Raw genomic sequence first — 14,339 nt, 5'->3', positions numbered from 1 at the left:
TCCCCAAAATGTATATATATATATATTTTTATACCTAGAAGGGTCCTAACATTCTAAATCGAATAGCTCAATGATCCGTGATTAAAACAATTCCATTTAGTTTAGTAGAACCCCCCCCCCCCTGGACTATGAACAAGGATTGGTCAGATATATACATTTTTAATACAGACTAGCGCAACAATTGAGACATGAGACATAATTGAGACATGATGGATAAGTTTGCACCTCCTGTTTTAATTAGTTCCGTGACCCAGGCGGACACAAGACTGTTTGGTCTTCTCGGTCATAAAGAGGAATACAGCTGTTTCTTATTAATAAACAGCTGGTGGATGGTAACAGTCAAATTAAACCTGAAAAATAATGTTTACTTAGGAAATGCATTCACAATGATTTGCGTGAAGTAGGCCGTTCGGATCTGCCACTTTCAAGCCCAAATATTTTTGATTTTACAAACGATGACTTATTGACTTAAATCATTGTGCAACATTGTGGGTAAACTCTCGCCATCGTCTAACAGCTCGAAGAAGTGGATTTCTTCTGGTGTGTTTAATGGCTGCTTGCACCTTTAATGTTGTTGGTTATATTTGATCTAATCCTCTGCTTGCAGGAGATCCAGGACCTGCTGGAGAGCTGGTCTGACCACCTGACTGAAGCCAGTGCCATCTTCCTGCGTGCACCCAGTCATAATAAAACCATGTTCTTGGGGGGTAAAGCGGCTCCGCTGGTGAAGAAGGACCCTCGGATCAGAACACTGCCCTTCCCCACACGCAGAGCCACCTTCAGAGAGATAAAGAGAGTCCATGATGTCCTCTCCACTCTAAATGTATATGGTACGAGTCAAAAGTCAAAACGAGTACAAAATACTTTAAGCTTAGTATTAAAATCTAGATTCTCCATTGAAAAGCAGTTTTCAGTCTAGGGCTTAATCAGTCTGCCTGTACATTGCTTTCTGAAAGTATTCAGACCCCTTTTTTCCACATTTTGTTCCTCAATCTACACACAATACTCCATAATGACAAAGTGAAAACAGGTTTTTACATTATCAGACCCTTAGCTATGAGACTCTACATTGAGCTCAGGTGGCATCCTGTTTCCATTGATCATCCTTGAGATGTTTCTACAACTTGATTATTGGATTCCACCTGTGGTAAATTCAATTGATTGGACATGATTTGGAAAGACACACACCTGTCTACATAAAGAGCTCCAGAGTTCCTCTGTGGAGATGGGAGAACCTTCCAGAAGGACAACCATCTCTGTAGCACTCCACCAATCAGGCCTTTATGATAGAGTGGCCAGACGGATGCCACTCCTCAGTAAAAGGAACATGACAGCCTGCTTGGAGTTTGCCAAAAGGCAACTAAAGGCCTCTCAGACCATGAGACCTCTTTGGCCTGAATGCCAAGCGTCACATCTGGAGGAAACCTGGCACCACCCCTACGGTGAAACATGGTGGTGGCAGCATCATGCTGTGAGGATGTTTTTCAGCGGCAGGGACTGGGAGACTAGTCAGGATCGAGGGAAAGATGAACGGATCAAAGTACAGAGAAATCCTTGATGAAAACCTGCTCCAGAGCGCTCAGAACCTCAGACTGGGGCAAAGGTTCACCTTCCAACAGGACAACGACCCTAAGCACACAGCCAAGACAACGCAGGAGTGGCTTCGGGATAAGTCTCTGAATGTCCTTAAGTGGCTCAGCCAGAGTCCGGACTTGAACCTGATCGAACATCTTTGGAGAGACCTGAAAATAGCTGTGCAGCAACGCTTCCCATCCAACCTGACAGAGCTTGAGAGGATCTGCAGAGAAGAATGGGAGAAACTCCCCAAATACAGGTCAAGCTTGTAGTGTCATACCCAAGAAGACTCAATGCTGTAATCGCTGCCAAAGGTGCTAAAACAAAGTACTGACTAAAGGGTCTGAATACTTATAGAAATGTGATATTTCAGTTTTTTATTTTTAATACATTTGCAACAAATTCTAAAACCTGTTATTCCTTTGTCATTATGGGGTATTGTGATGTCATTATGGGGTATTGTGATGTCATTATGGGGTATTGTGATGTCATTATGGGGTATTGTGATGTCATTATGGGGTATTGTGACGTCATTATGGGGTATTGTGACGTCATCATGGGGTATTGTGTGTAGATTGATGAGGAAAAAACTATTTAATACATTTTAGAATAAGGCTGTAACGTAACAAAATTTGGAAACGGTCAAGGGGTCTGAATAATTTCCGAATGCACTGTATATATGGACATTCCTGAGCTTCAATACTGAGAAAGGCTGACAATATGTTGTTAATTTACTCATCTTTTCCAAACCACAGGTAAAGACACTGACATCTCTGACATCCTGAGTCCCTCAAACAAAGTATGGAAGAAGGCACGTACACCTGTGGCTCAGCCAGAACCTTACCAGGAGACAACAGCACCCCTAGTAGAGGAGGAGGAGAGTTCAGGAGAGGAGCTGGAGCTGGAGACGGTGGAGGTGACTCTGGGAACCCTGGACCTCCGGGAGTATGAGATCTACCCTGCCAGGAGGAAGAAGAGGAAGGAGAGACGCAGAACAGAGGACAGAGGTGAGGGAGACGGGCTGGGGTCTGTAGAGTTAGGCTGCTGACCAGGGCCTATAGGGAATAGGGTGATGTTTAGGATATCTCAGTTTAATTCATAGAATTTCTACAACAGGACTTTCTATCACTTGATAATCTTTCAAAAGCTGCAAAAACAGTTATTTCTGTGTTCAGGTCTAAGTAACAGGGAAGCTGTGGGGTCCCCTGCTGCTGCTGAAGACACTAACCAGGAGAGAGGAGGAGAGAAGAACCAGGAGAGAGGAGGAGAGAAGAACCAGGGGAGAAGGAAACCCAAGGGGAAGAAGACGATACAGCATGAAGAGGGTGAGGTCTTAACCTAACTCTGCCTGCCTGTCTGCCGGTCTGTCTGTCTGCCTGTCTCTGTCTGCCTGTCTCTGTCTGCCTGTCGGTCTGCCTGTCGGTGTGCCTGCCGGCCTGTCGGTGTGCCTGCCTGCCTGCCTACCGGTCTGTCTGCCTGCCTGCCGGTCTGTCTATCTGTCTGTCTATCTGTCTGTCTGTCTGTCTGTCTGTCTGCCTGCCGGTCTGTCTGCCCTTTTTGTCTGCCCTTTTTTTGTCTGCCTGTCTGTGTTTGTTGTATACAACAGCATCTTCTCTGCATCTTCTCAGAGGAGCCTGATGAGTCCTGGGACTATGGCCTGAGGGATGCTCTCTACACCGCCTGTAAGACTGGAGACCTGGACACCCTCATCAGACTGTTACCAGTGAGGAGGGGAGAGCAGGGTGGAGAGGAGGGGGACCAGGATGGACAGAGGGAGGAGCAGGGTGCAAAGCCAGAGGGAGAGAAGAATCAGGGAGAGGTGGAGGAGAGCTGCTCTTCCCAGGCCCCTGCAGCCCAGGCCCCTGCAGCCCAGGCCCCTGCAGCCCAGGTCCCTGCAGCCCTGAGTCCACTAGCCCTACTCAACCAGCCCATAGACTCCTCAGGATTCACTCTGCTCCATGTGGCCTCAGCAGCAGGACAGAAAGGAGTGGCCAAGCTGTTGATGGATGCAGGCAGCGACCCGGCATGCAAGTATGAACCATATATATGTCTATTTTAGGCTTGGGGGGGTATACCGTAATATGTAATATGTATACCGGGGTATTTGGAAATAGATATGGGATGGTTTTAAAATACATTTTAATATTTATATCTGCTTTTTAAGTTAATACCTGGAGTCAACTTGTGCAATACATTAGGAGACAAAGCAGATCGCGTTCTTCGTGTCAGCTGTCACATGATGAAGTTTTACCGTAGTTCGCCAGAACAGAGCCACGTGTTTGGACGTAGCACAACGGGAGAAAGCGGTGTAATTGACAGGGGGTCACATTTTATAATGGAAGTCAATCATGTTTTTTTTCTTCAATACGGTGATCAGGGACGTGCAGCTGTAGTTTTCCATCACAGACAATTCATCACTGCACCACAATCGTCAGAAAATAGATTAATTATCAGCAACAGAAGTGACAGGCAGTTGGAACCAAAAATCACAAATTTGTACTCATCAGACCAAAGGGCAGATTTCCACCGGTCTAATGTCCATTGCTCGTGTTTCTTGGCCCAAGCAAGTCTCTTCTTATTGGTGTCCTTAAGTAGTGGTTTCTTTGCAGCAATTTGGCCATGAAGGCCTGATTTCACGCAGTCTCCTCTGAACAGTTGATGATGAGATGTGTCTGTTCCTTGTTACTGTATACCGACCCTACCTTGACACAACACAACTGATTGGCACAAACACATTTACTTTTAACAAGGCACAACTGTTAATTGAAATGCATTCCAGGTGACTACCTCATGGAAGCTGGTTGAGAGAATGCTAAGAGGGTGCAAAGCTGTCATCAAGGCAGAGGGTGGCTACTTTGAAGAATCTCAAATAAAAAATATATTTAGATTTATTTGCCACTTTGTTGGTTACTACATGATTCCATATGTGTTATTTCATAGTTTTGATGTCTTCACTATTATTCTACAATGTAGAAAATAGTTAAAATAAAGAAAAACCGGGCCTCCCGGGTGGCGCAGTGGTCTAGAGCACTGCATCGCAGTGCTAGCTACGCCACCAGAGTCTCTGGGTTCGCGCCCAGGCTCTGTCGCAGCCGGCCGCGACCAGGAGGTCCGCGGGGCGACGCACAATTGGCTTAGCGTCGTCCGGGTTAGGGAGGGTTTGGCCGGTAGGGATATCCTTGTCTCATCGCGCTCCAGCGACTCCTGTGGCGGGCCGGGCGCAGTGCGCGCTAACCAAGGGGGCCAGGTGCACGGTGTTTCCTCCGACACATTGGTGCGGCTGGCTTCCGGGTTGGAGGCGCACTGTGTTAAAGAAGCAGTGCGGCTTGGTTGGGTTGTGCTTCGGAGGACGCATTGCTTTCGACCTTCGTCTCTCCCGAGCCCGTACGGGAGTTGTAGCGATGAGACAAGATAGTAATTACTAGCGATTGGATACCACGAAAATTGGGGAGAAAATGGGATGAAATTTTTAATTAAAAAAAAAAAAACAACCCTAGAATGAGTAGATGTCTAAACTTTTGACTGGTCCTGTATATGTATGTATGTATGTTGTAAGAAAAAAAATGATTGTCTTTTAAATGAAAAGCACATAAATTGTATGTATTATTATAAGAAGCTGTTTATGTGTTATTAACAGAGAGGTTGTTGCTTTGTGTCCACAGAGATCAGACAGGCCAGACGCCTTACATCGTTGCTCCTGACAAGGACACGAGGAACATGTTCAGGAAGTACATGGCTGATCACCCTGACAAATACAACTACAGCAAGGCTCTGGTGAGCTGTTGTCCCATTGGTTACGTACAGTAGGCAGTCGCATTTAAACTGAGGAGCACTTTCTGTCGAGCAGGGCGGAACAACGACAAACGAGCAATCGGTTGTCCAAAGATGTACAGTACTTTGTGATCAAGCTGTGAAGTGTAATCTTGTACACCCACTATGTTTAGGCATAAACAACCAGTTAAAGTCCACTTTCTGTCAAATGGAATAAATCAATGGGTATTCTGTTGTCTAGGAGTTAGCGAGACAGAGAGGTAACGTGGGCTATTTCACATGATGAGCAAAGGACACATTTCAAGCACACGAAATACCATTTAATAAAACTATGACCGTTACATTTTCCAAAGATGTACATAGACATTTTTTTAGCACTTTGTGACACAGCGGTGTACGTATATACATCTTAACGTCGGCTCTATTCCCTTAAGGTTCCTGGGCCGCTGACGGCAGAGTTGGAGTCCAAGAAGACGGAGAAGAAAAAGGCCCAGAAAGCAGCAAAGAAAACGAGGGAGAAAGAACAGAGAGAACAGAGGAAGAAACTAGAGATGGAGGCCGAGGAGAAGAAAAAATTTGCCTCCTTAAGCGATCGAGAGAAGGTATGGAAACAGATCCGTTTTTATGCCGTACATCAATTGTTCAACTTGTTTCAAAACGAGCGGCTTGACTGTCAAAATGTCCACCCGCAGAGAGCACAGGCTGCAGAGAAGAGGTTGGCAGAGCACAAGGCATCAACAGGGGGAGACCTTTCAAACACCAGGTAACATTACGAAGACCTCAGTCATTAGTCAAACAACCGCTCCTTCTCTTTTGACACACAAAACAATGTCAGACTAATGAATACGACACGTTACTCGATAAATAGCACAACAGTCTGTTTCTGTACTGTAGGCAAACGTTCTGTATTGAGGCAACACATTTTCATTCATTCGTCTAGTGTCCTCTCCTGTCATATGTCTACTGTTCTCCTGTTATATACAGTATCATCTAGGAGTCTCTCCTGTCATATACAGTATCATCTAGGAGTCTCTCCTGTCATATACAGTATCATCTAGGAGTCTCTCCTGTCATATACAGTATCATCTAGGAGTCTCTCCTGTCATATACAGTATCATCTAGGAGTCTCTCCTGTCATATACAGTATCATCTAGGAGTCTCTCCTGTCATATACAGTATCATCTAGGAGTCTCTCCTGTCATATACAGTATCATCTAGGAGTCTCTCCTGTTATATACAGTATCATCTAGGAGTCTCTCCTGTCATATACAGTATCATCTAGGAGTCTCTCCTGTCATATACAGTATCATCTAGGAGTCTCTCCTGTTATATACAGTATCATCTAGGAGTCTAGTGTCCTGTCATATACAGTATCATCTAGGAGTCTCTCCTGTCATATACAGTATCATCTAGGAGTCTCTCCTGTCATATACAGTATCATCTAGGAGTCTCTCCTGTCATATACAGTATCATCTAGGAGTCTAGTGTCCTGTCATATACAGTATCATCTAGGAGTCTAGTGTCCTGTCATATACAGTATCATCTAGGAGTCTCTCCTGTCATATACAGTATCATCTAGGAGTCTCTCCTGTCATATACAGTATCATCTAGGAGTCTAGTGTCCTGTCATATACAGTATCATCTAGGAGTCTCTCCTGTCATATACAGTATCATCTAGGAGTCTCTCCTGTCATATACAGTATCATCTAGGAGTCTCTCCTGTCATATACAGTATCATCTAGGAGTCTCTCCTGTCATATACAGTATCATCTAGGAGTCTAGTGTCCTGTCATATACAGTATCATCTAGGAGTCTAGTGTCCTGTCATATACAGTATCATCTAGGAGTCTCTCCTGTCATATACAGTATCATCTAGGAGTCTCTCCTGTCATATACAGTATCATCTAGGAGTCTAGTGTCCTGTCATATACAGTATCATCTAGGAGTCTCTCCTGTCATATACAGTATCATCTAGGAGTCTCTCCTGTCATATACAGTATCATCTAGGAGTCTAGTGTCCTGTCATATACAGTATCATCTAGGAGTCTAGTGTCCTGTCATATACAGTATCATCTAGGAGTCTCTCCTGTCATATACAGTATCATCTAGGAGTCTAGTGTCCTGTTATATACAGTATCATCTAGGAGTCTCTCCTGTCATATACAGTATCATCTAGGAGTCTCTCCTGTCATATACAGTATCATCTAGGAGTCTCTCCTGTCATATACAGTATCATCTAGGAGTCTAGTGTCCTGTCATATACAGTATCATCTAGGAGTCTCTCCTGTCATATACAGTATCATCTAGGAGTCTAGTGTCCTGTCATATACAGTATCATCTAGGAGTCTCTCCTGTCATATACAGTATCATCTAGGAGTCTCTCCTGTCATATACAGTATCATCTAGGAGTCTAGTGTCCTGTTATATACAGTATCATCTAGGAGTCTCTCCTGTCATATACAGTATCATCTAGGAGTCTCTCCTGTCATATACAGTATCATCTAGGAGTCTCTCCTGTCATATACAGTATCATCTAGGAGTCTCTCCTGTTATATACAGTATCATCTAGGAGTCTAGTGTCCTGTCATATACAGTATCATCTAGGAGTCTAGTGTCCTGTCATATACAGTATCATCTAGGAGTCTCTCCTGTCATATACAGTATCATCTAGGAGTCTAGTGTCCTGTCATATACAGTATCATCTAGGAGTCTCTCCTGTCATATACAGTATCATCTAGGAGTCTCTCCTGTCATATACAGTATCATCTAGGAGTCTAGTGTCCTGTTATATACAGTATCATCTAGGAGTCTCTCCTGTCATATACAGTATCATCTAGGAGTCTCTCCTGTCATATACAGTATCATCTAGGAGTCTCTCCTGTCATATACAGTATCATCTAGGAGTCTCTCCTGTTATATACAGTATCATCTAGGAGTCTAGTGTCCTGTCATATACAGTATCATCTAGGAGTCTAGTGTCCTGTCATATACAGTATCATCTAGGAGTCTCTCCTGTCATATACAGTATCATCTAGGAGTCTAGTGTCCTGTCATATACAGTATCATCTAGGAGTCTAGTGTCCTGTCATATACAGTATCATCTAGGAGTCTCTCCTGTTATATACAGTATCATCTAGGAGTCTAGTGTCCTGTCATATACAGTATCATCTAGGAGTCTAGTGTCCTGTCATATACAGTATCATCTAGGAGTCTAGTGTCCTGTCATATACAGTATCATCTAGGAGTCTCTCCTGTCATATACAGTATCATCTAGGAGTCTCTCCTGTCATATACAGTATCATCTAGGAGTCTAGTGTCCTGTCATATACAGTATCATCTAGGAGTCTCTCCTGTCATATACAGTATCATCTAGGAGTCTCTCCTGTCATATACAGTATCATCTAGGAGTCTCTCCTGTCATATACAGTATCATCTAGGAGTCTCTCCTGTCATATACAGTATCATCTAGGAGTCTCTCCTGTCATATACAGTATCATCTAGGAGTCTCTCCTGTCATATACAGTATCATCTAGGAGTCTAGTGTCCTGTCATATACAGTATCATCTAGGAGTCTAGTGTCCTGTCATATACAGTATCATCTAGGAGTCTCTCCTGTCATATACAGTATCATCTAGGAGTCTAGTGTCCTGTCATATACAGTATCATCTAGGAGTCTAGTGTCCTGTCATATACAGTATCATCTAGGAGTCTCTCCTGTCATATACAGTATCATCTAGGAGTCTCTCCTGTCATATACAGTATCATCTAGGAGTCTCTCCTGTCATATACAGTATCATCTAGGAGTCTCTCCTGTTATATACAGTATCATCTAGGAGTCTCTCCTGTCATATACAGTATCATCTAGGAGTCTCTCCTGTCATATACAGTATCATCTAGGAGTCTCTCCTGTCATATACAGTATCATCTAGGAGTCTCTCCTGTCATATACAGTATCATCTAGGAGTCTCTCCTGTCATATACAGTATCATCTAGGAGTCTCTCCTGTCATATACAGTATCATCTAGGAGTCTCTCCTGTCATATACAGTATCATCTAGAGTCTCTCCTGTCATATACAGTATCATCTAGGAGTCTCTCCTGTCATATACGTATCATCTAGGAGTCTCTCCTGTCATATACAGTATCATCTAGGAGTCTCTCCTGTCATATACAGTATCATCTAGGAGTCTAGTGTCCTGTCATATACAGTATCATCTAGAAGTCTCTCCTGGTCATATACAGTATCATCTAGGAGTCCTCTCCTGTCATATACAGTATCATCTAGGAGTCTCGTTCCTGTCATATACAGTATCATCTAGGAGTCTAGTCCTGTTCATATACAGTAATCATCTAGGAGTCTCTTCCTGTTATATACAGTATCATCTAGCTAGAGTCTCCTCCTGTTATATACAGTATCATCTAGGAGTCTAGTGTCCTGTTATATACAGTATCATCTAGGAGTCTAGTGTCCTGTCATAGTACAGTATCATCTAGAGTCGTCTCCTGTCATATACAGTATCATCTAGGAGTCTCTCTGTCATATACAGTATCATCTAGGGAGTCTCTCCTGTCATATACAGTATCATCTAGGAGTCTCTCCTGTCATATACAGTATCATCTAGGAGTCTAGTGTCCTGTCATATACAGTATCATCTAGGAGTCTAGGTCCTGTCATATACAGTATCATCTAGGAGTCTCTCCTGTTATATACAGTATCATCTAGGAGTCTCTTCCTGTCATATACAGTATCATCTAGGAGTCTAGTTCCTGTCATATACAGTATCATCTAGGAGTCTCTTCCTGTCATATACAGTATCATCTAGGAGTCTCTTCCTGTCATATACAGTATCATCTAGGAGTCTCTTCCTGTCATATACAGTATCATCTAGGAGTCTCTCCTGTCATATACAGTATCATCTAGGAGTCTCTCCTGTCATATACAGTATCATCTAGGAGTCTCTCCTGTCATATACAGTATCATCTAGGAGTCTCTCCTGTCATATACAGTATCATCTAGGAGTCTCTCCTGTCATATACAGTATCATCTAGGAGTCTCTCCTGTCATATACAGTATCATCTAGGAGTCTCTCCTGTCATATACAGTATCATCTAGGAGTCTCTCCTGTCATATACAGTATCATCTAGGAGTCTCTCCTGTCATATACAGTATCATCTAGGAGTCTCTCCTGTCATATACAGTATCATCTAGGAGTCTCTCCTGTCATATACAGTATCATCTAGGAGTCTCTCCTGTCATATACAGTATCATCTAGGAGTCTCCTGTCATATACAGTATCATCTAGGAGTCTCTCCTGTCATATACAGTATCATCTAGGAGTCTCTCCTGTCATATACAGTATCATCTAGGAGTCTCTCCTGTCATATACAGTATCATCTAGGAGTCTAGTGTCCCTGTTATATACAGTATCATCTAGGAGTCTCTCCTGTCATATACAGTATCATCTAGGAGTCTCTCCTGTCATATACAGTATCATCTAGGAGTCTCTCCTGTCATATACAGTATCATCTAGGAGTCTCTCCTGTCATATACAGTATCATCTAGGAGTCTCTCCTGTCATATACAGTATCATCTAGGAGTCTCTCCTGTCATATACAGTATCATCTAGGAGTCTCTCCTGTTATATACAGTATCATCTAGGAGTCTAGTGTCCTGTCATATACAGTATCATCTAGGAGTCTAGTGTCCTGTTATATACAGTATCATCTAGGAGTCTCTCCTGTCATATACAGTATCATCTAGGAGTCTAGTGTCCTGTCATATACAGTATCATCTAGGAGTCTCTCCTGTCATATACAGTATCATCTAGGAGTCTCTCCTGTCATATACAGTATCATCTAGGAGTCTCTCCTGTCATATACAGTATCATCTAGGAGTCTCTCCTGTCATATACAGTATCATCTAGGAGTCTAGTGTCCTGTCATATACAGTATCATCTAGGAGTCTCTCCTGTCATATACAGTATCATCTAGGTCTCTCCTGTCATATACAGTATCATCTAGGAGTCTAGTGTCCTGTCATATACAGTATCATCTAGGAGTCTAGTGTCCTGTCATATACAGTATCATCTAGGAGTCTCTCCTGTTATATACAGTATCATCTAGGAGTCTCTCCTGTCATATACAGTATCATCTAGGAGTCTCTCCTGTCATATACAGTATCATCTAGGAGTCTCTCCTGTCATATACAGTATCATTAGGAGTCTCTCCTGTCATATACAGTATCATCTAGGAGTCTCTCCTGTTATATACAGTATCATCTAGGAGTCTAGTGTCCTGTTTATACAGTATCATCTAGGAGTCTCTCCTGTCATATACAGTAATCATCTAGGAGTCTAGTGTCCTGTCATATACAGTATCATCCGCGAACTGTAGAACACACCCTTAGAACCGAACATTAGAACAGAACCTTCGAACCGAACATTAGAGCACAACCTTAGAACCGAACATTAGAACACAACCTTAGAACTGAACATTAGAGCACAACCTTAGAACTGAACATTAGAGCACAACCTTAGAACCGAACCATGTACCAGGAATAAGACGTGCCTTGCTGGAGGGTGGAGAGCTAGAGTCCTCCTTAGGCTCAGATACAGAGAAAATTGTCCGGTACTCCCTCTGTTTTATTGTAAAACGTCCAGTCACTGAAGAACTAGATGGACGAGCTCTGTTTGAGAGTTTCCTACCAACGGGACGTGAAATGATGTAATATTCTATGCTTTTCAGAAACTTGGCTGACGGGCGAAATAAACATTAAAAACTCTAGGGTTCTCCATGCTTTGTCGCGACTGGACAGCGGAAACAGGCAAAACCAAAGGGGGAGGGGTGTCCCTCTTTGTAAACAACAACTGGTGTGCTGCTTTAAGTGTGAAGGAAGTCTTGAGCTTTTGCTCACCTGAACTAGAACACCTCACGGTAAATTGCAAACCTTTTAATCTACCAAGAGAGTTTTCATCTGTAATCGTCACTGCTGTCTACATCCCACCACAAGACGAGAATGGCACTAAATCAGGCCCTCAACGAGCTGTACAGGGCCACAAACAAGAAAACACAGAGGCAGCGTTTCTAGTAGACGGAGTCTTTAACGCAGGGAGAGTGAAATGTTTTTTTTACCACACTTTTACCAACACATCTCCAGCGCCGCACTAACACTCTGGACCACTTTTACTCTACCCATAGAAACGCATACAAGACCCTGGCATGAGAGCTCCTGCTGTCCCAGATGGCTGTGTGATCACGCTCTCCGTGGCTGATGTGAATAAGAATTTTAAACAGTTGAACACTAGCAAGGAGGAACATCAGGACGTGTACTCAGAGCATGCACAGACCAGCTGGCAAGTGTCTTCACAGACATTTTCAACATGTCCTTGTCCCAGTCTGTAATCCCAACATGTTTCAAGCAGACCAGCATAGTCTCTGGGTCCAAGAACACCAAGGTAACCTGCCTAAACAACTATCTTCCCGTAGCATTCACACCTGTAGCCATGAAATCTTTTGAAAGGCTGGTAATGGCTCACATCAACACCATCATCCCAGACACCCTGGACCCACTCCAATTCGCATACCGCCCCAACAGATCCACAGACGACACAATCTCTATTGCACTCGACACTGCCCTCACCCACCTACACAAGAGGAATACCTATGTGAGAATGCTGTTCACTGGCTAGAGCTTAGTGTTCAACACCATAGTTCCCTCCTAGCTCATCACCAAGCTCGGGACCCTGGGACTGAACCCCTCACCCTACAACTGGATCCTAGGGTAGGTAACATCCCCTCCGCCAGGCTGACCCTGAACACGGGGCCCCACAGGGGTGTGCGCTGTACTCCCTGTTCACCCTGTGTGAGCGTGTGGGTAGAGTCCAGTGAGTGTGCATAGAGTCAGAGTAACGGTAGATTTGGCGCCCCGGTACCGTTTGCCGTGCGGTAGCAGAGAGAACAGTCTATGGCTTGGGTGGCTGGGGTCTTTGAAAATATTCCCGGCCCTTCCTCTGGTATAGAGGTCCTGGATGGCAGGTAGTTCGGCCCCAGGGATGTACTGGGCCGTCCGCAGTACCCTCTGTATCACCTTGCTATCGAGGGTGATGCAGTTACCATACTAAGGGGTGGTGTAGTTACCATACTAAGGGGTGATGTAGTTACCATACTAAGGCTGATGCAGTTACCATACTAAGGCTGATGTAGTTACCATTTAAGGGGTGGTCAGTTACCATACTAAGGGGTGATGTAGTTACCATACTAAGGGGGTGTGCAGTTACCATACTAAGGGGGTATCTGTAGTTACCATACTAAGGGGTGATGCAGTTACCATACTAAGGGGTGATGCAGTTACCATACTAAGGGGTGGTGCAGTTACCATACTAAGGGGTGATGCAGTTACCATACTAAGGGGTGATGTAGTTACCATACTAAGGGGTGATGCAGTTACCATACTAAGGGGTGATGTAGTTACCATACTAAGGGGTGATGCAGTTACCATACTAAGGGGTGATGCAGTTACCATACTAAGGGGTGGTGCAGTTACCATACTAAGGGGTGATGCAGTTACCATACTAAGGGGTGATGCAGTTACCATACTAAGGGGTGATGTAGTTACCATACTAAGGGGTGGTGCAGTTACCATACTAAGGGGTGGTGCAGTTACCATACTAAGGGGTGATGCAGTTACCATACTAAGGGGTGATGTAGTTACCATACTAAGGGGTGATGTAGTTACCATCTAAGGGTGATGAGTTACCATACTAAGGGGTGATGCAGTTACCATACTAAGGGTGATGCAGTTACCATACTAAGGGGCGGTGCATTTACGCATACTAGGGGTGATGCAGTTACCATACTAAGGGGTGTGCAGTTACCATACTAAGGGGTGATGCATCAGTGCTCAGTGTAGTTCAACAAACAACAGATTAGCGGAGTAGGGAGGAGGGGAAAAGAGGAAGTCTAGGAGGAGGTGGGTAGAGAGAGGCAGAGAGTATT

The 14,339-nt window shown here is 43.9% G+C and overlaps 1 protein-coding gene across 3 annotated transcripts in view; it reads left to right on the top strand.

The window, feature by feature from the left end:
• The window catches only part of ankzf1 (ankyrin repeat and zinc finger peptidyl tRNA hydrolase 1), a 29,720-nt gene extending 23,594 nt beyond the window's left edge, over positions 1-6,126 (top strand). For all 3 annotated transcript variants that reach the window (XM_039014369.1, XM_039014370.1, XM_039014368.1), the window contains exons 8-14: positions 608-830; positions 2,331-2,582; positions 2,751-2,900; positions 3,204-3,606; positions 5,238-5,349; positions 5,781-5,948; positions 6,039-6,126. In XM_039014369.1, the coding sequence (XP_038870297.1) occupies positions 608-830; positions 2,331-2,582; positions 2,751-2,900; positions 3,204-3,606; positions 5,238-5,349; positions 5,781-5,948; positions 6,039-6,113 (1,383 nt within the window). In that variant the 3' untranslated portion in view covers positions 6,114-6,126. The remainder of the gene's footprint in view (positions 1-607; positions 831-2,330; positions 2,583-2,750; positions 2,901-3,203; positions 3,607-5,237; positions 5,350-5,780; positions 5,949-6,038) is intronic.
• The last annotated feature ends 8,213 nt before the right edge of the window (positions 6,127-14,339 follow it).

Source organism: Salvelinus namaycush, chromosome 19 (genome assembly GCF_016432855.1).
Source record: "Salvelinus namaycush isolate Seneca chromosome 19, SaNama_1.0, whole genome shotgun sequence".
In the NCBI taxonomy this organism is placed as follows: Eukaryota; Metazoa; Chordata; class Actinopteri; order Salmoniformes; family Salmonidae; genus Salvelinus; species Salvelinus namaycush.
The sequence above is the reverse complement of the archived record's forward strand: the minus strand, read 5'-3'. Positions and strand labels throughout refer to the sequence as shown.